The sequence below is a fragment of the Erinaceus europaeus genome, chromosome 2 (genome assembly GCF_950295315.1).
Source record: "Erinaceus europaeus chromosome 2, mEriEur2.1, whole genome shotgun sequence".
Classification (NCBI taxonomy): domain Eukaryota; kingdom Metazoa; phylum Chordata; class Mammalia; order Eulipotyphla; family Erinaceidae; genus Erinaceus; species Erinaceus europaeus.
This window is the reverse complement of record NC_080163.1, coordinates 115,331,458-115,355,618: the sequence shown is the minus strand read 5'-3', so window position 1 is coordinate 115,355,618 and position 24,161 is coordinate 115,331,458. Positions and strand designations below refer to the sequence as shown.

Here is a 24,161-nt window from a genome sequence, read left to right as displayed (position 1 = left end):
ACATGTTACAATGCACAAGGACCTAGGTTCAAGTCCCTGGTCCTCACCTGCAGAGGGGAAAGCTTTGCAAGTGGTGAAGCAGTGTTGTAGGGGTCTCTCTGTCTTTCTCTCTAATCACCCCTTCCCTCTCGATTTCTGGCTGTCTCTATCTAATAAATAAATAATAATTATTTTAAAACTTTTTATGAATTTTAAAGAAGGAAAAAGTCATTTTTTCTTACAAATTTTGGTGATATCCATGTTAAGTCGATAAGAACATAAATTTGAATTTCCAGATGATGAAAAGTTTGCCCAAAGACGAGAAAACTAACTGAATAAGTTATTCCAGAGTATTTCTCTGGTCAATTTGTCATTGACTGCATTCAGCCTCTTAGTGTTTTAAACACTGCAGCTCTTATGTGTCATGGAAGATGACAGCACCAATCCTATGTTCCTCAGAACTCCAGGATTTGGGGTGAAGAATGTGAATGGAGACATCCTAACCCATCTCACAGCTGGTGGTAAATTAAAAGGTTCCAAAGAAGCCCTGATGTGTTCTAAATTAAAATCCCATCTGATCCTTTAGGCCATTTCCCCACAGTACACACAACACATTTGCAGAGAACAAATGATCTTTTAAGTAGGCCTATCTGTATCCATTCATTAGGGTTACATAGTACTGTCTTAAAATAACAAACCTTCTGAAGTCGAACTTTCGTTTAAAATAGATATTTCTTAGTTTTGCAGTTGGTACTCCAAAACTCCCCATCACAAATCTATCAAAAGTTCATGAAAATGTGTCCATGCTTTTATATACTGTCAGCTTTTCCTCTGAACATTAATAATCTTCCTGTGCTGAGTGGAGGCAACCTTCTGGTGTGTGAAGCTCTCATACACTATTCTGTAGACACACAAAGTTCCATAAGGTAGACAGTGTGACTATCTTCATGGTATTGGAGAACTAAGTCATTTCCTCAGAGCTGAGGTTTTATGTTAAAACTGTATGTATGGCCACATAATTTTTCTTTATCTATCATGCTTTCTTGTTCTGGATATTTTAAACTATTTTGCATACACAAGAAGTACCTTGTTTTGACAAGGGTTATCATTGGGGCTCAGCACCTAAACCACTCCACTTATCCTGGCAGCTATTTTTTCTAATAGAAGGAGAAGGGCAGTGGAGAAGCAGAGGTAGATGTAGGGGTAGAGGTAGAAGGAGAGAGAGAGGGAAAGAGGGAGAGGGAGAGGGAGGGGGAGAGGGAGGGGGAGAGGGAGGGGGAGAGGGAGGGGGAGAGGGAGGGGGAGAGGAGATGTAAGACATTTGCAACAAAGCTCTACCACTTGTGAAACTTTTCCTTCTGTGGGTGAGAACCTGGGGCCCAAAACTGGGTCCTCAGACCTGGTGTGGGATTTAATGTGTGAACTACCACTTGGAGCCTACACAATTTGTTTTTAAGAACTCTGATCCAGGATGTCTTGCCATGCATGAGGCATGGGTTTGAACCCTGGCACTATATGAGAGTGCCACGACACAGAGGGAAACTCTTTCTCCTCCTTCTCTGTATCCATCTCTCTCTCCCTCTCCCTCTCCCTCTCCCTCTCCCTCTCCCTTCCCACCCTCTCTCCCCATATATATAAAATCTGATTTGTAAACTGACCCAGGAGTGATAGAACCTTATCTATTTTAGACTCCTGAGCCATTAAGATAAATCAAGCAAGCAAATAAAACAAACCATGAACACAAAGTAGCAAATAACACCAGGTTAAATCAATCTCTCAGATTTTTTTTCTATTGTTCAAACCTCTCTTTTTCTTTTCCTTTCTATCAAGTCCTTTTAAGATCAAGAATCATATAGCTAGTTGCTGTAAGCTGGAGTAGGCAACATGTCTCAGTTCAGTTGTGGCTTTCTGCCTCAAAAACTCACATCTAGCGATCTTTCTGGAGAATACAAAAATACTGACCCAACAGGATACTGCACTGCAGCAGATGTTTATATTCCTTTTAGCACTATTCACAGTAGTCAAGGTATGGAAACAACCCATGAGTCCAAATGTAGACAAACATATAAAGAAGGTGTGATCCATATACACAGTGAAGTTCTCTTCAGTATAAGAAAGTATGAACTCAAGACTTTTGCTATAATATGAATGCAACTGGAAGGGGTCATACATACTATGTCAAAAAGTGAGAAAGAAAATGTATGCAAGATGATTTTCCTTACATGTGGGGTTTATTGAAACAAAGCAAAGGAACATTAAATGTAAACAAACCTCTGGCTGAAAAGCTTAGGTTACCAACAGTGGTGAAAGAGAGTTGTAAGGGTGGGGAAGTTGAGTAGATTTTCAGGAAGGCTATTTTATTGGTCTGGGTGTGGGGTGGGCATGGTGTCTTAACATGCATTTCAAAGAGGTGTGTTATTGTGGCTGAAAACAAACATTCTTGTGAACCAATGTTAGAATAATTAAAGTAGCACATCCAAATAAACTATCACACAAACAAAGAGACCCCTCACAGAATGGGAGAAGATCTTCACATGCTATACATCGGACAAGGGACTAATCACCAAAATATACAAAGAGCTCAGCAAACTTAGCACCAAAAAAGCAAATGACCCCATCCAAAAATGGGCAGAGGATATGAACAAAACATTCACTACAGAGGAGATCCAAAAGGCTAACAAACATATGAAAAACAGCTCTAGGTCACTGATTGTCAGAAAAATGCAAATTAAGACAATACTAAGATACCACCTCACTCCTGTAAGAATGGCATACATCAAAAAGGACAGCAGCAACAAATGCTGGAGAGGATGTGGGGACAGAGGAACCCTTTTACATTACTGGTGGGAATGTAAATTGGTACAGCCTCTGTGGAGAGCAGTCTGGAAAACTCTCAGAAGGCTAGACATGGACCTTCCATATGATCCAGTAATTCCTCTCCTGGGCTTATACCCCAAGGACTCCATAACACCCAACCAAAAAGAGGTATGTACTCCTATGTTCATAGCAGCACAATTCATAATAGCTAAAACCTGGAAGCAACCCAGGTGCCCAACACCAGATGAGTGGCTGAGAAAGCTGTGGTATATATACACAATGGAATACTATGCAGCTATCAAGAACAATGAACCCACCTTCTCTGACCCATCTTGGACAGAGCTAGAAGGAATTATGTTAAGTGAGCTAAGTCAGAAAGATAAAGATGAGTATGGGATGATCCCACTCATCAACAGAAGTTGAGGAATAAGATCTGAAAGGGAAACTAAAAGCAGGACCTGACCAAATTGTAAGTAGGGCACCAAAGTAAAAACCCTGTAGTGAGGGGTAGACATGCAGTTTCCTGGGCCTGTGGGGCAGTGGGAGTGGGTAGGAGGGATGGGTCACAGTCTTTTGGTGGTGGGAATGGTGTTTATGTACACTCCTAGTAAAATGTAGTCATATAAATCAGTAGTTAATTAATATGAGGGGGAAAATTAATTGTATGTCTCGAAGTTTTTCAAATCACAAACTGAATCTTTTTAATATATAGGCTGTGTAATTGATATGCAGACTCTCTCAAAAGCCTAGACCAAGTAGATCAGAAGCAACCAATAGCACAGCTATATACAAGATACTGGGTACTATACAGCAAACCCTAACAAAAGGACTTTTCAAAGTTAACCCAATTACCAATTAATGTGATGATAACATTAACTATCAATTGTCTTTTTGAACCCTAAGACAGCAGGAACCTCACATCTCCACTATAGAGCCTCTACTTCCCCCAGTCATGGAACCCTTGGATAGGGCCCACTTTCCCGTATGCCTCTCCCAATCCATATCAAATAATATTGCATCTGCCGATCACAACCTAATCAACACAATGATTGCCACCTCAACATGCTTCACTTCAGACTGTGTCCAGAGACTTCACGTGTGGAATGACAACCCTTCAGCTTCATTACTTGGGGGAGACCTTTCCTTTCATAGTACACTCTAATTCCATCTCAGGTGGTTCACTTTCTAACAAAGTCCCAAAACCTAGTTTCTGTGAGAGAGAGCATATGTTCACACGTATCCGTAAACTACTGCAAAATATATACCTGAAAGCAGAAGTGCACTAGAGTTTGTAGTGAGTACTCCTCTAACACTTCCTCTCCACTATTCCAAGCTTTGGGTCCATGATTGCTCAACAATTTGTTTGGCTTCATATGTTTACTCTCTTTTCAGTCACCAGGTTCCAGATTTCATCAGGATGCCGGCCAGGCTTCCCTGGACTGAAGACCCCACCAATGTGTCCTGGACCTCTGCTTCCCCAGAGACCCACCCTACTAGGGAAAGAGAGAGGCAGACTGGGAGTATGGACCGACCAGTCAATGCCCATGTTCAGCGGGGAAGCAATTACTGAAGCCAGACCTCCCACCTTCTGCAACCCACAATGACCCTGGGTCCAAGCTCCCAGAGGGAGAGAGAATGGGAAAGCTATCAGGGGAGGGGGTGGGATATGGAGATTGGGTGGTGGGAATTGTGTGGAGTTGTACCCCTCCTACCCTATGGTTTTGTTAATTAATCCTTTCTTAAATAAAAAAGAAAAAAATAGTTAAAGTAGCAGATATGAATGATGATGGAAGTTCCTCCCAGAGCCCTTCCATTTGTGAGAAAACAGGTTTCTGTCAGCAGCAAGGAGAATGGGGTGTTGGCAGAAAATTTCTTTTTTTTTTTTTTTTGCAATGCACCTACAGTGTTAAAGACATTTACTTTCTTTATAATTTACACCATGTTTCCAGAAGTTTACTCAAAATGTTTCTGAGGTACAAAGGAGAGCATTGAGCATGACCAGGTATCACAGCTGACTGTTATGCTCTGGGTAGCAGGCATTTGGATTTAAAAAAAAAATCTGTTAAAATTGAAAGCTGAAAAATCATGATACAATAATCTAACATGTTCAGAGACAGATTATTCCAACTACTCTCCACTTCTGGAATTAAATGGATATGTAGAAATTTATAACTCTTTATTCTTTTCTCATTTCTCCTTTTCTTGTTTCTTCCAAAATACCCAAATCATCTTTATTTTCCTAAAGCACTGGTTTCCTCTACCAACAAGTACTAGGAACACAAGAATATTTTGTCAAGATAAACAGACCTTGTGATCAACTGTTCAAGTTATTATTGTTCTATCAAAATGCAGCATTTAAATTACTTTCTTCCCTGCCATTAAACCAATACTTGTGCTTTTCCAAATCTGCACCTTTTCTTAAATGTATATGTCAAACGCACCCCCACATAATTTCTGTCTGTGTCCTTTCCCTTCTCTAGGCTCACATCTTGTCAGTCTGTCCTTCTTTTCTCTCCCTTCATTCCTCCCTTTCTCCTTCCCTCCCACCCTTCCTTCCTTTCTTCCTTCCTTCCTTCCTTCCTTCCTTCCTTCCTTCCTTCCTTCCTTCCTTCCCTCCTTCCTTCCTTGTGTTCAACACCTCATATTGACAACAGGATTACTACTGGGCCTCTTTGCCTGCACAATAAATCCCCTGTCCCTGATGGCCATGTTTGTTCTTTTACTTTTCTTTTATAGAGACAGAGAAATTAAGAGATAATGAGGGCTATAGAGGTAGAGAGAGACACACACTCAGCACTGCTTTATTACTCGTGAAGCTGACTTACAGCAGATGGGGCCTGGAGGCTTGAGCCTCAGTCTTTGTACATGGTATTGTGTATACTCTACCCAGTGTGCCATTGTCCTGGCCCAGTCTTTTTTGTGAACTATTATTTGCTGACTTCATTCTGGAATCCACTTTCTTTCTCCTCCAACTTAAGACAGTATGTTTAGGTTTCCATCATTATTCAATCCCAGAATGAGAACAGAAAAGGGATGCAGTTCACTGGGTATCTTTGGGCTAGGAAGCAGATAGGTTTCCAACCTATATTTTCATCTTCCCTCAGCAAGAAAAGTATCATTAGCCTCATTTTGTAGTCAGAGAAAAAACTCTGGTGTTTGACTATCTAGCTCGAATTATCCTGCTACAGAGGAGAGAACACAAATTGTAATCCACCATCTCTTGCTCCAAGGTCAGTTATCTCTTGAAGCTGGGCTGAGTGGTCAGAATGACTAGGAAATTTCTTGCACAGCAGAAGAGAGTGCTTTACAGACAGAGGAATTATTGGAGATATATGGAGAAGAAGAGGGTTCAGTTGGACTGGAGACAGAATCAAATCAAAGTGTAAAATGAACAGAAATATTCACTGCATTCAAGTCAGACAGGTTATCTGTACTGTGTGTCCCAGTCCCATTCAAACCCTGGTCCCAGACTTTCATCTGACTCCTACTCCAAGCAAACACTTCACTGTCAAAATATTTGCTGCTATATAGTGGCAACCTAAGTGATTTTGAGCCAAATTTGTCTGGAAGATAGGAAAAACTATATCAAACTAAGAAATATATATCAAAGCACCCCACTTACCTTTTTAACCAGATGTTCTCACAGAGTGTTTAAAATGATTTTATATCCAATATACTTATTAATTGATGGAGACCAAGCTAAGAGTCCTGAAATTATATACAAGTCACGGGAATGCTTGGCAGCTCTTGGTTCTTTATGATCCTTTCTCCTCCCTAGTATTTTACCCTACACTGAGCTGCCTCTGCTATCTAGTCAGAATCTTTGGACTGAACTTCTGCAATTCAGATAGGAAAACCACACATGAGACTCCATAACAATTCCAGTCTTTCAACATGAGTTCCAACTAGTACCACAGCACATGACAAAATTATATCACTAAAATGCTAGCATCTACACCCCTACGTTAATATTAGCACTTTTTTGGCAATACAAGGCATGCAGTCAACATGCATACACACTGAAAGATAACTGGACAAAAAATATAGGTAGTATACACTCAAAAAAATACTACTAGATCATTAGAAAAGATGCCACATGTCTTCTGGGGTAAGATGGACAGACCTAGAGCTTAAAGGAAATAAGTAAGAAAGAACAAACAAACAAACCAAGTGAATGGATTCAGACATATTTCAAATACCTGAAGTAAACAAATTCACAAAAACATTAAAATAGCCAAACAGATGTTTAACCTTTACAAAAACTCTCATGACTGTCAGAGGGAATGGGGGTGGGAGAACAGGAAGAATAAGTAGAAGGACCTATTTAGTCCAAAAACATTGATGATAGGTATGGTGAGTTTAGTACACATACATGTGAAATATAAATTTCTCTGTGTGGGAAAGTGAAGTCCTAAAATCTTGTATTTTAAAACAATGAATTAACATATTCATGATTCTTTCAACAAAGACTAAGCAGCTTACATCAAATGTTGTAATATCATAACTACTGAAAAGTTCTCTTTCCAACAAACTTGATATTGTAAATAATAATTAGTTTTAATTTTCCACTTTATTCAGGAATAATTAAGAAATGAAACTGCAACCCACCAAACTCAGCAAAAAAAGGGGGGGATAGAAGATATGAACAGAATATTTACCAGAGATTCAAAAGTTTAAGAGATATATCAAAAAAAATGCTCCAAATCATTGACTGAAGAGAAATTCAAATAAAGATAACAATGAAATACCACTTCAACCCTGTGAGAATGCCATACATTAGAAAGAATAGTAAGAACAAATGCTGGAGAAGTTGTAGAGGAAAAGGAACTCTCCTGCACTGATGGTAGGAATATAAATTTGTATAAGCTATGTAGAGATCAGTTTGGATAACTCTCAGAAGGCTAGAAATGGACCTACTCTATGACCCAGCAATTTCTCTTCTAGGGCTCTAATGTGGGACTCTGAATTCTCCATGGCACTGTTTCTCAGAACAGTAAATATGCAGCTAGTTACAGAAATTGTTGTGTCTTGTGACCTTGTACTGTGAGTTTTACAAGAATTCCCTCATTTTCTTGATTTAACAGTCCTGGAGTTTCAGTCAGTACAATTTCCTGATTATAGGGAGGGATCTGGGGCTCACAGGGAGTAAGCCTACCCTTGGTCAGAGGTCATCTTGCTGCTGATTTCTCCAGTTTTTGTGATCTGTGCATCCAATAATGGGTTATGGTCACCAAGGTCACTGAAGGGAAAGAGAGAAATTGAAACATTGAAGTTTTACAGGGTAAAATTATTAGGGGCATAGTAGGTCTCCCAGACAGAAGAGATAGGACGGAAGTTGAAGAGAAATGGGAGGGGGTCCTAGAGTAAAATTCCTGCATTAGGCAGAAACTGGGGCCCTTACAAAAAAACTCCATTATCTCTTTTGTCAAGGTGGAGGCTTCACAGGTATGTTCACTCAGTCATCTCCTGCTAAGGTGCCTCTAACAACTATGGGGATCTTGTCCTCTGCACAACAGGGTATGTGGCATCTTTTGCAGCCTCCCAAGTGTTATCTTACTGATTCACTGGAACATCTTGAACATGGTGTCTTCTGATGGCATGAGAAACAAAGAGTTCTTGGTCTTCTGCCTGGGGACCCCTATCCTGCCTTCTGTCACTGTCCCTATCCCTTTTCTGTCTCAATCTGAAATAGGAGCTGGTCTAGAGCTGGTCTAAATCAAGCTTGGTTTATTCCCAAGTTTGATCCGTGCTCTTGACTCATACTGACTGCCTGTGGGAAGAAAAGAGATATCAAGGGATGTTTAGTGAGATGTCCAGTGCTGCTCAGAAGGACAGGGACAATTTCTGTGGCATAGAGAAGTTCCAAGGAAGCAGCTCTCATAATAGGTTAAGTTGCTATAGATCTGAGCCAATAGATAGGGCTGGACACATCATACATTCAAGATGCAGTATCTTGCTGGGAACAAAAAAGGATTTTTCATTTAAAGAAGTCTGAGATTTTAGCTTCCCCAAAATTTAAAATGAATAAAAATTAACACCTGCAACGCAGTGGAAGAACATAAAACCCTCATGTGTCAAGTATGTCTAAGTTTGAACCACAGCTGTGCATGTGCCAGGGTGATACTCCTGTTTGTCATCTCTCAAATAAATAAGTAAATGAAGATCTTTACATACTTACTTGAAATACAACTTATATTAAAGAAAACACCTCCAAAACACTTATGTCTATGAAGAAATGATATTGTAGTTCTTGAAAGGGCTTCCAATCAGGGAAACATGGGCACTTTCATTTAATGAATCCATAAGTAGCGAGATATTAAAGTTTCAGGCCACTGCTCACATAAAGGACTTACTAGGCTTCATGGCTTGTACCAATAGGACAAAATCCAAGCTATAAATGTCACATCTGTTGGTGAAATATTGGATTGCACAAAATTACCTTATTCTCTTAGCCAGTCCTCCATGAAATTGTGCAAACTTTAAGAAGAAAGAGAAAAAAATAAATATTCAAAGTTTGGAGAGAAAATTCAAATGAAGATATCAAACTGTGTGCTCAGAACACCATGACTCCCAAATGGGCTGATTTGGGAGGAGGGGGAATGAAAGTCTGAGGACCTTACTTGAGACTGGTTAAAATAGAGTGGGCCAAATGTCTCCTGTATCAGGTAGTGCGTTCTTAAAAGGTGAGTTTATTTTAAAGTACTCATTTAATTGTGCCTTTTGGTTTGTTTACTGTACAAAAGACAACACAAGGAAACAGGTGTGACTACAAAAAACAACTATTATGCATTTTATTAAAATTCAACTCCCTAATGTGCAAAAATTTCTCATGACCCACAACATAAATGATTATTAGAAGATTAATTTTTCACTATCAATAAGTTTAAGTTTGGGTGTGTCACATGCCAAGAGCAAGTTTAGGACTAAGAAGTAATGGCTGCTGAGGGTGGAATCTGCCTTAGTTGTGACAGACCCATTGTCTGGAGTTCTTCTGAGATAATCACCTTGCCAAAGGTCACTCCCTCAGTAAAACATTACTTTTTGCCTAGATCAATGTAATAGTCCATTAAATCTCTTCCTCTCCCTCCTCCCTGTCTCTCTCTGACACACACACACACACACACACACACACACACACACACACACACACACTCTAGGCAAGTATGTTAATCCATATGACATGGGCTAATTGAGAGAGGAAGTTACTTCTGTATTCCTGGGACCAGATGCTTGGGAGTAATTCTAGGATGGTACAGGAGCTCAATTTATGACTTGTATTGTCCTAATTTAAACTCTGTAAAGAAATGTCATGTTGACAAAATTTGAATAAAGGGGAAAATCTATATTAAACAGTTTGTTTAAAATCTCCTTCTGCCCATAGGAGATTCATAATAAGATGTTGAATTTGAAGCCTGTCTTTCTCACAGTAAAATAGGAATAAAAGTATTTATGTAACTGAACAAGTCAGCCTTGTTCATGCAGGCATAGAAACTGGCTTTTATAACCTCCACACCTACAAAACAATGGAAGGTTATTTACATAAGATGAGGCTGCCTATGGGCCTGAGAACTGGGCTTCCAACCACACCTAGGCATCTGGAAAAACTGATTCACTGAGAGGAGCCAGTCTGGGGAGCCTGGGGAAAGAGACATTTGCATGAAGTGATTAAAAGGACCTGCAGGCTTGGAAATCGATACTTAGAAAAGAGAACTAAAAGGGCATCTTCAAAGAGCTCCAACCTACCAGCCTCCAAACCTGAAAACAATAATGCAATTTATATCAAGGCACATAAAGAGAGGACTTGCCTGACAGCAAGAAGCAAAGAACTGAAAACTTTTAGGAGGGGGGTTAAAAAGGACATCGGAGAGAGGTAGATTTGGTATATCCCCGCCTCCACATTGTACAATGATTGATGATATTATTGTTGCTGTTATTTAAATAAAGCACTCTTCCCAATCAGATGAAATGATGACCTTAAGGGCTAGGGGAAGGAGAACCTGAAATTGCCAATATGCTGGCTGTATTTCATACATTTGGCTGATAAATAGCAAATACTCAGTGAGTATTACTTCTGAGTTTAGTGTTTAGAAAGCTACATTGTCCAAAGAATATTTTAGATCAATATATTTTGGTTAATAAAGAATTTTAGGAAAAGAATAGAAGAACCTCAGGTTAATTAAAACCTTAAACTTCTAGCTAGTGTGTAAAGATTCAAGAAAAGCAGGCATGTGCTAGAAAGACAAGGTCTCAGGTTCAGTCCATAGCACCAGCATAAGTCAGAGCTGAGTAGTGCTCCGGTCTTTCTCTTTGTATATCACTTTTCTCATTAAAATAAATAAAATGTAAAAATAAAAAAGAAAGCAGAAATTCACATATACACTCATACACACACAATATATGATCTTTATGTTATGTTTGCTTCCATTAAAAATAAATAGTTTGCATATCTATCAGCAGGTTTATGAAGAATGATCCCTTACTTAGGCTGAAATTGGAAAACATGAGAGGAAGTTTCTTATTTCAAATTTGTTGTGGTGGGTCTCTGCTATAGGTATCTCTTCTGTATCCCTGAGTGATACTATTGTCTTTACAAAACAATAAGAACAGATGGAATTCTGACCCTGAAGGAGATGGAGGTCATGGAAACAGAGAAAGACTGAAAAATGTCATTGGTAGGAACAGGCAAAGAGACGCAATTCAGTCCTAGGCAGTTGCAGGGATTGATTACTGGAGCAGAATAAGGGTAGGACAGCTGGAAACATTTAAATAAGGTCTGAAAATTAGTGGAGATACGCAGTGTGAATTTTCTCAGATTCAGTAATTGTGCTGTGGCTATATGGAATGTGTAACATCAGGGGATGCTGAGTTGATGGGACCTAGCCACTAGGGACTAGTTTTGCAAATTCTTAGTCAAGTGACTGAAATAAATAGTTTAAAAATAAAATGAGGAGGGAAGGGAAGGCACTTCTTTTTTCTTATCTCTGGCAGGTGATTGGAAGGATTGAGTTCCTACAGTCATATTACTCCATGTGTCTCCAGAATGCTTCCTTGATAAAAATTAAATGTATAAAGTCAGTTGTTAATTAGGTGCCAAGTAGGTGTGCATTGACCCTCCCAGGGTGCTTATAAGCCACACTGGGCTTCTTCATTTTCTTTGAAGTTTTGTTTTGGCTTTAACAAGTCACTGACTAGATTAATTTGATGGCACAGTTAGTTGTGCCTGGTTAATGGTGATAAACTAGAGAGCAACTAATCAAGGATGGAGATAGTTTAGCTGACAGAACAAATACCTTCCACTGCATGAAGCCTTGTGTCTGAGCCTTAGCACTGTTATGGGTCATTATTAGGTTGTTACCTTTGTGTCATGACCCAAAGATATTAAGATGTGCAACTTGACCTAAAAACTACATTTCCCAGAATTCCTGGCACCAAGCAACAAAGAAAAAAGTACTCCAATGGAAGAATATAAAGCAAATGATTGGACAGGAGAGGACCTGGTGCCTGACTTTTAACTCTAGATCATAAGCATGTGGTTGGAACTGGGATTATGGAGCTGAGATGGCCTGAGTTGAGGACTAGCAAGGGGAGAAACAATGACTAGGGAGTGGGGAGTAGAAAGAATTACCATGGAGATCTCTCTCTCTCTCTCTCTCTCTCTCTCTCTCTCCCCCTAAACATTTATTTAATTTAATTATTTGTTTACTGGATAGAAACTGAGAGGAAAGAGGAAGATAGAGAGGGAGAGAGAGAGACACCTGCAGAACCACTTCACCACTCATGAAGCATTTCTGCTACAGGTAGAGACTGGGGTCCTTGAACTGGGGTCTTTGAGCATTGTGACATGTTTACTTTACCAGGTTCACCACCACTTCACCCTGGACCTTCCTTTTCTGAAGATTTTTCACTATAACTAAAGTCAATAAAATCCCATTTTCATTTAATTAATTAAATACATTGGTTTTATAGTAGCCCCTAGTTTTATAGTAGCCCCTAGTAGTAAATCATGATTTCTATACTAATATAAGTAAGAACTCCATATTAATTTGGGGGATGTGAGCTCTCCCTATAACATCACATAGAGCATCATGAACAACATACTAAGAGAGTTCTTTGTGTGGTAGGGTGGTAATGTGGGATCTTTCCTCTTATTTATCTCTCAAAAAATATTACATGAACTTGTAAAAGAAAGGAGGAGGAGGAAAAAGAGAAAAAACTAGCCAAACTCTAAGACTCTGAGAACTATAGTAGTTGGTCATGGGAGATAAAACTTTGATGGTGGCAACAATTTGGAACAATATCCCTGCATCCATATAATCTATTTATAAGCCATAAGAAGGAGGGAAGGAAAAGAGAAAACTGAACTCAAGCTTTACAAAGTCATAAATTAAAAGAATTTCTCCTGCTCTAAGAATGCAGGTCTAACCCAAATCAGCAGAGATAAAGCTCTGTGTTTATCAGCACTAAAGCTTTCCAGAGAAAGCTATGCAAACTTCACAGAAACTAAAATGGACAGTGTGAGTTCTCCATGGGAGCGTGGAGGGATGCAGGTAAGATCCAAGTTGTTGGTCAACATTTCTCCTTTGGTTAGTTCTGCTTCTGTTTCTATCCGTTTCAAGTCAAGTTCCCCTGCATTGCTTGACGCTGTGGTCTATTTACATAATCATTGTTTTGTTTAAGACCAGCACTGGTTTAATCCCCACTGGCTCATGCTCTTTTTCCACTCCACCCCCTTATCCTACGTACTTCCTTTTTCCACCCTTCCACTTCCGTCTCAGAAGATATTTAAAGGCAGATCAATAAATGCAGCAGGGTATTGTGTGTTCCCACTCCGTGAGTCCCAGAGTCTCTCTCTTGCAATGCTAGTTCCTGATCCCTTTCCCATGAAGCAGCCTAGATTGGCTCCAGTTGAGTTCTCTCCAACCCAGAGAGCACATGCCTGGGAAGAAGCACCCTCAGGCTAGCCCAGCGCCAAGTAAAGACCAGATGTGACACATTAGGTGGCACATCTGTAGGAAACTTGCAGAGATAAAGGAAGCAAGTGAGAGGAGGCAGGGGAGGGAGGGCAGACTGCTGATGATTTGGATGCTCTGCCCATTTGCATTTCATTGGGAGCTGAGAAGCTCAGTCATTGCAAGTCTTTAAAGATGTGATGCATTTAAGTACACCAGGGACACATTTTAAATGTATTTAGTGTTCTTTGCTCCCTTGCCTACCCTCTGCCTCCATTCCATAATGTCATAGGCTATGGATAAATGATTCTCATCATGAGTCCATTCTGGAGAGATAGTCAATGTTCCCTAGTGTTTGCTGTCAAGACTATATAACTCTACTTCCTTAAGCACTGTGTCTTAACTTAGAAACCATAGCACATTAGCTGAAATTTCTTCTTTTGTGATCTTTCCAAGCTCTGAGTTGTATGCTGCCCCATCAAGTCACTTCAGAAAGAGATGCCTGCCCAGCATCCCTGCTCACCAGGCTTCTAATTGGAAGAAACAGCATCATCACCAGAACATGCTGCAAAGTGAATGAGAAAGGGGATCCTCTGCTCAGCGAGGTGCTGGTTGGTAAGCCAGCCTGTGTTCCAGGAGAGTCTGATTGGAAAAGAAATCAGCCTGCTTACATGCAGCATGGCTTCAGCTGCCCTTCTTTCCCAGCCCACCATGCTGGCTGCCAAAGCTCCTGGCACATGACATCATTCACCACTTATAGCCAGCCTCTCCCATAGCCATGGAAACCCTGACATCACACAGAGCAGAGCTGGCAATTTCATTCCAAATGAAATGGAAATAAGCCTAATTCTATTATTGTTCCGAACAATTTCCCAAGTAGCTGCTTCTTACAGGGTTCTTGCTTGTCTTTTAAAAATAGACTATTGGTGGGGGTCGGGCGGTGGCGCAGTGGGTTAAGCGCATGTGGCGCAAAGCGCAGGGACCAGCGTAAGGTTCCCGGTTCGAGCCCCCGGCTCCCCACCTGCACGGGAGTCGCTTCACAGGCGGTGAAGCAGGTCTGCAGGTGTCTATCTTTCTCTCCCCTTCTCTGTCTTCCCCTCCTCTCTCCATTTCTCTCTGTCCTATCCAACAACGAATTGCGTCAACAAGGGCAATAATAATAACCACAACGAAGCTACAACAAGGGCAACAAAAGGGGGAAAAAAGATGGCCTCCAGGAGCGGTGGATTCATGGTGCAGGCACCGAGCCCAGCAATAACTCTGGAGGAGGAAAAAAAAAATAGACTATTGGAAAATTACACGTTTGTGCACCTATGGCTGCTCAGTTAGTCCATGCCTCCCTAGCCTCACTTGGTACTGAGATGGGACCACTTTCATCTACTCAGATATAGGCATTTCCCTGCAATCATTAGCTGGGCAAATCTTTTAAATACACCGATTTGGACCATTAAACATTTCAGAGATTGCCACTCCCAAATTAAGGTAAAGTCTTTTATAGACAAGTGAGGTGATACATCTGTATGAAATTTAAATAGGGATTTCAACTGGTTCAAGTATTTTTATTGTGAATATGCTCACATATATTCCCATTATTTATGGAAAGTATCATTTTTTTTTCTTTCAAACTCTGCCAGAGAGTTACTGAAAGGTGAGAATTCTATTTAAAAGCAGTCCTGGGAGTCGGGCTGTAGCGCAGTGGGTTAAGCACAGGTGGCGCAAAGCACAAGGACCGGCATAAGGATCCCGGTTCGAACCCCGGCTCCCCACCTGCAGGGGAGTCGCTTCACAGGCGGTGAAGCAGGTCTGCAGGTGTCTATCTTTCTCTCCTCCTCTCTGTCTTCCCCTCCTCTCTCCATTTCTCTGTCCTATCCAACAACGATGACAACAACAATAATAACTACAACAATAAAACAACAAGGGCAACAAAAAGGAATAAATAAATAAAATAAAATATTTAAAAAAAAAGGCAGTCCTAAGTGGGCAAAAGCTCACTGGGATAATGCATTGCTTTGCTATGCACATGACCCAGGTTCAAGCCTGGACCCTACTACACTGAAGAAAGGTTTAGTGCTGTATTCTCTTTCACTACTTTCTCTGCCTATCTGCCTTTATCAAAATAAAACACAAGATAAACTAAAAGCAGTCCTGCAGCTAAGAGACTGCTCAGTAAGTAAAACATAGGCATTACATACACTGGAGTCGGGCTTGCAAAGTAAGTACATAAATCCTTAAAATAAAAAAAGAAATCAAAGTGGTTCATGGCCATGCCAACATATTTCTTTTGCAATGATGGTAAACTCTGTACCATTCTTGTTTTATGGAGGTGGCATAGGAACTAAACTCAGCAGGTCCTACTCCCAGGGGGGTTCACTAGGATGAGGTCTGAGAACACAACCTTCATGCTTAAAGCAGAGATAAGTCCAGTTCCTGTGAAGATGACCAGCACAGACTGAGCCTACCTCATGGGCCAGGGATGCCTCTCAGGGGGAAAGAAGATACAAATAAAGCAGAGAGGAGGAAAGAATATCAGATGAATCAATAGCAACAGTATTGTTAAAAAAAAAAGTGGGTAAAACTGAATCAAACAAAATGTCCTACTCCTGTCCCACCTTCAATAAAGGAAAATGAAATGATAGAGCTTACATTCATGTGGTGATAATCTGTGTGTGTTGTACTGTATCATTTTGACTGGCACTTCTGTTTTGTAGCTGCTATTTTGTATTTCTAACTTTGATATTGACATCCTCACCTTAAACTCACCTTTCTTATATACATGAAGTATGTCTGGTCAAAAAGAGGAGTCTAAAGTCTTTATCAAATCTGCCTCCCATTGTCAAGCCCTCTTCAACCTAGCACCTTATGAGCAAGATGATCAAATACTGTGATCTCTAGAATCTCTCATATGCAACGTATTTCCCAATAACTAAACCATTTCTTAGACTAAGTCACCATATATTGGGTTCTCAAAAAAAGTCATGAAATACTTTTCTGTTTCTATGTAAAAATGCATCAGATCATCTCCTAAAAACCACTGTAATTGTAAAGCTAGGAGTGAGCTGTAATTGTAAAGCTGTAATTGTAAAGCTAGGAGTGAGCTGCATCGCTGATCTCTTACAACGAATGACAGCAAATAGGCACTTATTAGATATTTAATAAATTAATTTAAAAATAATTTAGAAGCTCCACTTCTAGTATAAATAATAAATAGCTCACCCAAGGCCACAAGAACTGCCTGTGACAGATGTTAGCGCAGAAATCTAGGCACAACACTTGGAGTTCAGTGTGTGTCTTCATGAACTATGTTACAACACAAAGTAAGAAATTCCTGAGAGTCGAAAGCTAAAATTATACAGCCTAATAAACTTGCTTAATCTAAAAATAAGGTTCCAAACAAAGAAATCTAAGATAAAAAGCATGGGGGCAGTGATTATTCTCCTCTAACCAAAGTATCATTTAACATCAGCACATATAAACTAATGAAAAAAAAATTGTTCAAATGGTACAACTCTCTGGCTTTGAGTTTTGAGCCTTCGTAAATCAAGTCAAATTCAATTACAGGAGATCTATTTTTTTAAAAATTTTTCCTCTGTCTTTGCACTGAAATTCAACTTAGAACTGTAGTAGTATTCATAATCATTCCTTTCATATTCTCTTCCACCAGTGCATATGAAAATGGTCAGCATTTTTCTCTGTCTTCTGCTTTAATTTGAGATAACACATATTCAAGTTTTCTTATTGTGAGGGATGTAAACTAGATAACTTGAGCAGTTTTCTAATTGCTGATACATAAAACAAAAAGCCCCACTGCATTCCCTCCCCCTGCCAAAATAAAGTAGTTCAAACCGCAGTAAGTGACTTAATTAAATGTATATATTAAGCTTTTCAACATCATGTTTTTGAATTCTTCCTTTTCAACTTATAGATTTGGCTAAAGTTGTCCTTATAATTAACAGTATATAACTACATGGTTTACCATGGATCCTTTATTTATTTACTTATTTATTTTTTGTCTCCACAAGCACATACTAGAGGGCTAAAGTTCAGTCAATTATCTATGCCTACTGAACTTGTAGTCCTGGCTTGCCTAGGACTTTGTCCTGGTCATAGATATACCCTGGTATGTATCACAATTGGTACAAGATCACCAGGGAGAAAAGAAACACAATCACATTTAAACAGCAATCTGTGGGTGCTTAATAACAGGAAATAAAAAAAAAATTCTCTCATACAGAATTGGGGAAACTTTTTTCTAGCAAGGGTCCTTTGGATATTTATAATATCCATAGGCTATACACAATTATCAACTTAAAAATGAATACTTACACGTTTCAATGAAAAATGCACTAGTTGACATGATAAGGCCAGACCAAAGGACTATGTGGGCCACATATTCCCTCCAGCCAAACCTTCCCTATGGCTGATCTAATCATATCTGTTTACAATAAAATCAGTTCCAAATCCCAAAGCAGAACTGAGCATTCTTAACTATACTCTTATATGACTTTATGATACAATCTGATGATCCAGATGTTCCAGGGATGAGTCCAGGGCACAGAAAATCTCTCACTTAAAAATACCAGCACTGGGGAGTCAGGGCAGTAGCGCAGCAGGTTAAATGCAGGTGGCTCAAAGCACAAGGACCTGCAAGAATACTGATTAGAGCCCCTAGCTCCCCACCTGGAGGCGGGTCACTTTACAAGCAGTGAAGCAGGTCTGCAGGTGTCTGTCTTTCTCTCCGCCTCTCTGTCTTCCCCTCCTCTCTCCATTTCTCTCTGTCCTATCTAACAATGAAGGCATCAATAATAACAACAATAACTACAACAATAAAGAAAGGCAACAAAAAAGGAATAAATAAATAAATATTAAAAATATAAAAAAATACCAGCACTAACCCATCTCAGAAGCACTGAAGTATTCAGAATAGACATACATTTTTAGTACTCAAAGTAGGTCAAGAAATACTCACTTTGACCACACCATGTCACGGGAAGGTAATCCACCATACAAATTGTGGTAAACTTACCATATGGATGGCGCTTCAGTGCCGCTGATCTCTAAGAAGTCATAGCCTTCTTCTAATTGAAAGTCTGTGAAGACAAGGGCTATGGTGTCTCCAGGCTCAGCCAGAATGGTCCAAGTGCAGTCTGCATTGTTCTCATACTCAGAAGGGAAGTGTGGACTGGAGATGGTGCTGCTTGTGCCTCGTAAGGTGCCACCACATGCTCCCTCAGCTGTATGAGGGAAAGCGAAATGAACAAACACAAAAATATAGTTGTTAAGGTGGTCTCCAGCTCAAGAATATCTGCAAAGTAGCAGTCCAGACATATGCCTTAACCGAAATTTAAAATGCTCAGTCTGGGGGCCAGCAGTAGTGCACCTGGTTAAGTGTACATATTACAGTAAACAAGGATTCAGGTTCAAGCTCCTGGTCTGCTCCTGCAGGAGGAAAACTTCATGAGTAGTGAAGCAGGGTTGCAGGTGTCTCCCTGTCTCTCTCTCTCTCCCTCCCTTTTCAATTTGTCTCTATTAATAAACAAAAATAAGCTAAATAAAATGCTCTGTCTGACAAAGGGTTTTCTTCTAATTTATTTATTAAGTTTTAGGGAATAGATGAATATGGGATGATCTCACTCTCAGGTAGAAGCTGAAAAACAAGATCAGAAGAGAAAACAAAAGTAGAACCTGAACTGGAGTTGGTGTACTGCACCAAAGTAAAAGACACTGGGGTGGGTGGGTGGGGGAGAGTACAGGTCCAAAAAGGATGACAGAGGACCCAGTGGGGGTTGTATTGTTACATGGAATGAGAAATGTTATGCATGTACAAACTATTGTATTTACTGTCAATGTAAAACATTAACCTCCCAATAAAGAAATTGAAAAAAAAAAAAAAAGAGGAAAATACCCTATGGTAAAATTGTCACAACTGTAAGTTCCTGGTATTAATGCATAGTGCTATGAAACTTTAAGCAATTTGTCAATATATGTGTGAGAGAGAAAAAAAAAGTGCTGATGTACTTTGACAGGTTATTCAATTTGGTTTTTGTTGGGAACATGTCATGGTAAGCCTGATAGAGCTTAGGGAGAACCACCCCCATCTTTGGATGGAGGTCTGAGAAGATAACCTCTTGGTAAGTCTCTCTCAACCGAGGTGAGCATAAGGGGGGAAACTCAGACTTGGTTCTTTCCTTCTTGACTCTCAGGCCCACAGATACCGCAGTACTTTCCTCCATTAACTGCAGGCCACATGGCCGCAGAATCACTTATTCAAAGTCACCTTCTGATCACAGAAGAACACACCTTATCACACACTTCATCACACACCTCAGACCCCAGACAAGAGAAATTCCAAACTATATGGCCTTTTGATATTCATCTTCTCTCTGTCTCACCCTACGAGTTTAACCCCTATGCTTCTCTCAAATACCTTTGGATAATTAAGTTGCTTGTGTCATGGAGAATAACTGTTTTGTATCTCATCAATTCCTGTCATACCAGCTCCCTACCTTGGGGGCATGCTGACTGTTAAGAAACCTGTAATTTCTGTCATATTTCAACAATAATTACCTCCATTGCTTTTCTATTTAACTCATGTCAATTTTGCTAATAAATGGACTCTAGGATTCTGGGACTCAAGAACTCAGATTCTAGATTCACGCTAAGAGTCCCCTGGTGTCTTTTACTTCGTGTCACCCCTGTCATGAGCGAGAAAGAACCAGCCCGTTACCTTTCCCCTGGAGGCCACCCTGCTGGAGAAGGAGAGAGACACCCCGAAAGTTTTTAATATATATTGAATACATTTTAGTTGTTTGTTAGTCCGTACTAGTCTTCTGCATGACATGCTTTATCTAATCATTTAAAGAAATTGACTGCTATCGTATACCCATACATAGTGGTCAAACAGCAAGTTCTAATATATTAGGAAAAACAAATACATATGTGTGCTTAACACGGTGGGTCACCTCCCAGCCCCAAAGCAGAACAAATTGTTTAGTAATTCTAACCTTTAGGAACCTAAAGGTAAGAATATAGCAAATGAGATTTGGGGTCTCCATTTTGGAAATAGCTAGAAAGTCTATTTTAGGTATATTCCAAGGGGCCCATGACTTTACTAATTTTTGCCTGAGCCCGACAGCTAGCATATGAGAATATGATGACTGGTTTTTGGTTGAGTGCACACATTACAGTACACAAAGATCTGGGTTCAAGTTCCTGGGCCCCACCTGCAGGGGAGAAAGAAGCTTTACAAGCAGTGAAGCAGTGCTGCAGGTGTCTCTAAGTCATCTTTCCTTCTCAATTTCTATCTCTATCAGCAGTAAATAAAATTTTAAAGCCAGTAAAATATTTAAAAATGCATCTAAGATAATACTATTAGTTGAGGCCTGGATGGCTGTACATCTAGTTGAGCACACACAATATCATGCTGAATGACCCAGGTTCAAGAGTCTCAGCCCTCTGCCTGCAAGAGGGATGCAGATGTCTTTCTCTTTCTTTCTCTCCCCTCTCAATTTTATCTCTGTCCTATCAAATTAAGTAGGAAAAAAAATGGGGGGAAATGGTCATTGAGTGTGGCCAATTTGTAGTGCTGGCACTGAGCCCCATTGATAACACTGGTAGCAATCATATATAAATAAATAAGTAAAAACTAGTCATTGTGATCTGGGAGATGACATAGTAGAGAGTATTGGATTCTCAAGCATGAGATTCTGAGTTCCACCATTGGCATCACAAGTGCCAGAGTGATGCTCTGATTTTCTTTTTCCCTCTATCATTCATACATAAGTCTTTTTAAAAACTTAAGTCATGGGAGTTGGGCAGTAGTGCAGTGGAATAAGCACACATGGTGCAAAGTGCCAGGACTGCACCCTATGGATCTGGTTTGAACCACCAGCCCCCCACCTGCAGGGGAGTCGCTTCTTAGGCGGTGAAGCAGGTCTGTAGGTGTGTGTCATTCTCTCCCCCCTCTCTGCTTCCCCTCCTCTTTCCATTTCTCTCTGTCCTATCCAACAATCAACAATAGCAATGACAACAATAACAAAAACAACCATAAACAACAGGGGGAAAAATAGGCTCCAGGAGCAGTGGATTCATAGTGGGGGCACTATATGTGCCAGAGTGATGTTCTGGTTTTCTCCTCTCCTATCTGTCTTTTTTATTAATAATAAGATCATTTTTAAAAAAGAACTAAATATATTACTTCAATTACAGCAGGCTACGGGACAGCCTTTCTCAATGCTCTGTTGTCTCCCCCTTTATTGTCCTTTATTAATGAAAGAGATATAGGAGGGGAGAAAACCAGTGTCTTATTGATGGAGGCAGACAAATTAATGGAGAGTGTGGTGTACTGACACTTATAAGACAGAAAATAAGACACTGTACACCTATGTCAATAGTTTTGTAAATCAAAACTTAAATAAATCAACATACATATGATTTCTACTTTGTAAAAAATTAAAACAAGCTATACTATATCAAGACATAGATGTAAACATACTTGGACTTTAAGAATAAGTAGTATTTCAGGGCCTGGTTGAGGTGTGCACAGATAGTCATGTGGGGAGACCTGGGTTCAAGATCCCTGTCCCTACCTGCAGAGGAAAAGCTTCATGAGCCATGAAGCAGTGATATAGATGTCTCTCTGTCTCTCCTTTTATACCCTTCTCCTTTCTCTATTTCTTCCTGTGTCCCTCAGAAGAAAAAAAATGAGGAAAATAATGGCTTCTGGGAGAAGCAGGTTCATCACTCAGGCACTGAGCCCCAGCAATAACCCTGCCTGCAAAATACTATTTAATAATAACAATAATAATAATAATAGAATAAGAATTTCCATATGTGTAAAATAATTAGGAAACTATAGTAATAAGATATGACTGATATCAAGAAATCTTTCAATATTTATCATAGATAGCTTAACAACCAAAAAAGTCACTAAATCAATAAAAGGATGTGTATACTTAATCACCGTATATACAGAAAATTATAGAATTAATATGCTCCTCAGAGAGTATTTATTTGTAAAAAACAAAAACAAAACAAAAATGGCAAACCACAACATTAAAATATACCAAGGATGCTCTCATTGTGGTTTTGAAATCAACTTTGTATCCATGGCATTGGAAAATAATCCATTATGGAGTAGAAAAATGATTGCCTAATCTATTTATTATGCACATGGATTTTTGTGCTACCATTTGTAAAATAGGAGAGAAAAAGTCAGATTTTTAAAATGTGATTAGGAAAACACAACCACAACATAATCATCATGAAATAATTTTAAAAAAGAAGAAGGAGAAGAAGGAGGAGGAGGAGGAAGAAGAGAAAGAGAAAAGAAAAAGAAGTACATTTGTCTGGATGTTTCCTTCTTTCTACAGCATAATACTCTACAATATGATTCAGATTTTAACACATTTTGTGTGATTGAAAATACCAAACTGATTAGGCTTCAAAGTTTCCAACATACAGGTATGCATTGTAATTGTAGAAATTTACATGTAGAATATGTCTGAACTCTTGACTAGATGCACACGGTCTGATGTTATATATAGACTACCAGTTAGATATGCATAGTTCTTTATAAAGTCATTGACCCAGTGTTGAATAGACAATGAAGTCTGAATTACCATTCATTCTAAATCATGTAGTGAGACACTAGCCTTTCTCGAGGAATAGTCTCACTGAATAACGACTCCCCTAGTTGTCATTTTTTAGTATAAGCACAACCCCAATGAAATTAATGTACTTGGAATGTCATAAATTCATGCCTAATCTAGAGAGCATAGGGCAGTTCATATTGATACCAGATTTACTGTTTTATCCCTGCTTAGAATAACAAAGAAGCTGTCTAAAGTCTTTTACTTGATTCATTCCATTAAACTTCTTGAGATTCTGAAATAAATGAGATTTATTTCATTTCAAACAAACAATCGCACTATGAGGAATGGTGTTAAAAGGTTAGTCACCAGCTCTATTTTTCGTGTTGAAAACAGGACAACCAGCACAGGTTCTAGCTGCTAAGCAAGATGGACAATAGCTGGTCACCAAAATAATGAGAAAGTGTTTTAGTATCTAACTGTGTAGAAAACAATATTCATATCCATTTACTTATTCTTTTGATGGAACTGATGCCTTGAACATGTGAAATTGCGCCTCTCTGGGCCACTTTTCATTTAGATAGAGATGAGAATGGAGTGTGACTTTGACTATATTCAGCCACATTCATCTGTTCAAATGTGACTAGACAGTATGTACCAGGTACAGGCTTTGGTGGTGATCAGTAATGAAGTATACATGTGATTGGGTACCCAGATATTTGGTTAGATGGAACTCTTTGTGTGTCTATTATATGTGATGCCATTATACACACCATTACACATAAATGATATTAATGTTTGAATCTATAAGTGGAGTAAGGCAGATGTT

At 39.4% G+C, this 24,161-nt stretch overlaps 1 protein-coding gene across 1 annotated transcript in view; it reads right to left on the bottom strand.

The window, feature by feature from the left end:
• Positions 1-24,161, bottom strand: part of CSMD1 (CUB and Sushi multiple domains 1) — a 1,841,590-nt gene that overhangs the window by 776,769 nt on the left and 1,040,660 nt on the right. The window contains exon 5 of the mRNA XM_060184943.1: positions 18,769-18,976. Coding sequence (XP_060040926.1) covers positions 18,769-18,976 — 208 coding nt within the window. The remainder of the gene's footprint in view (positions 1-18,768; positions 18,977-24,161) is intronic.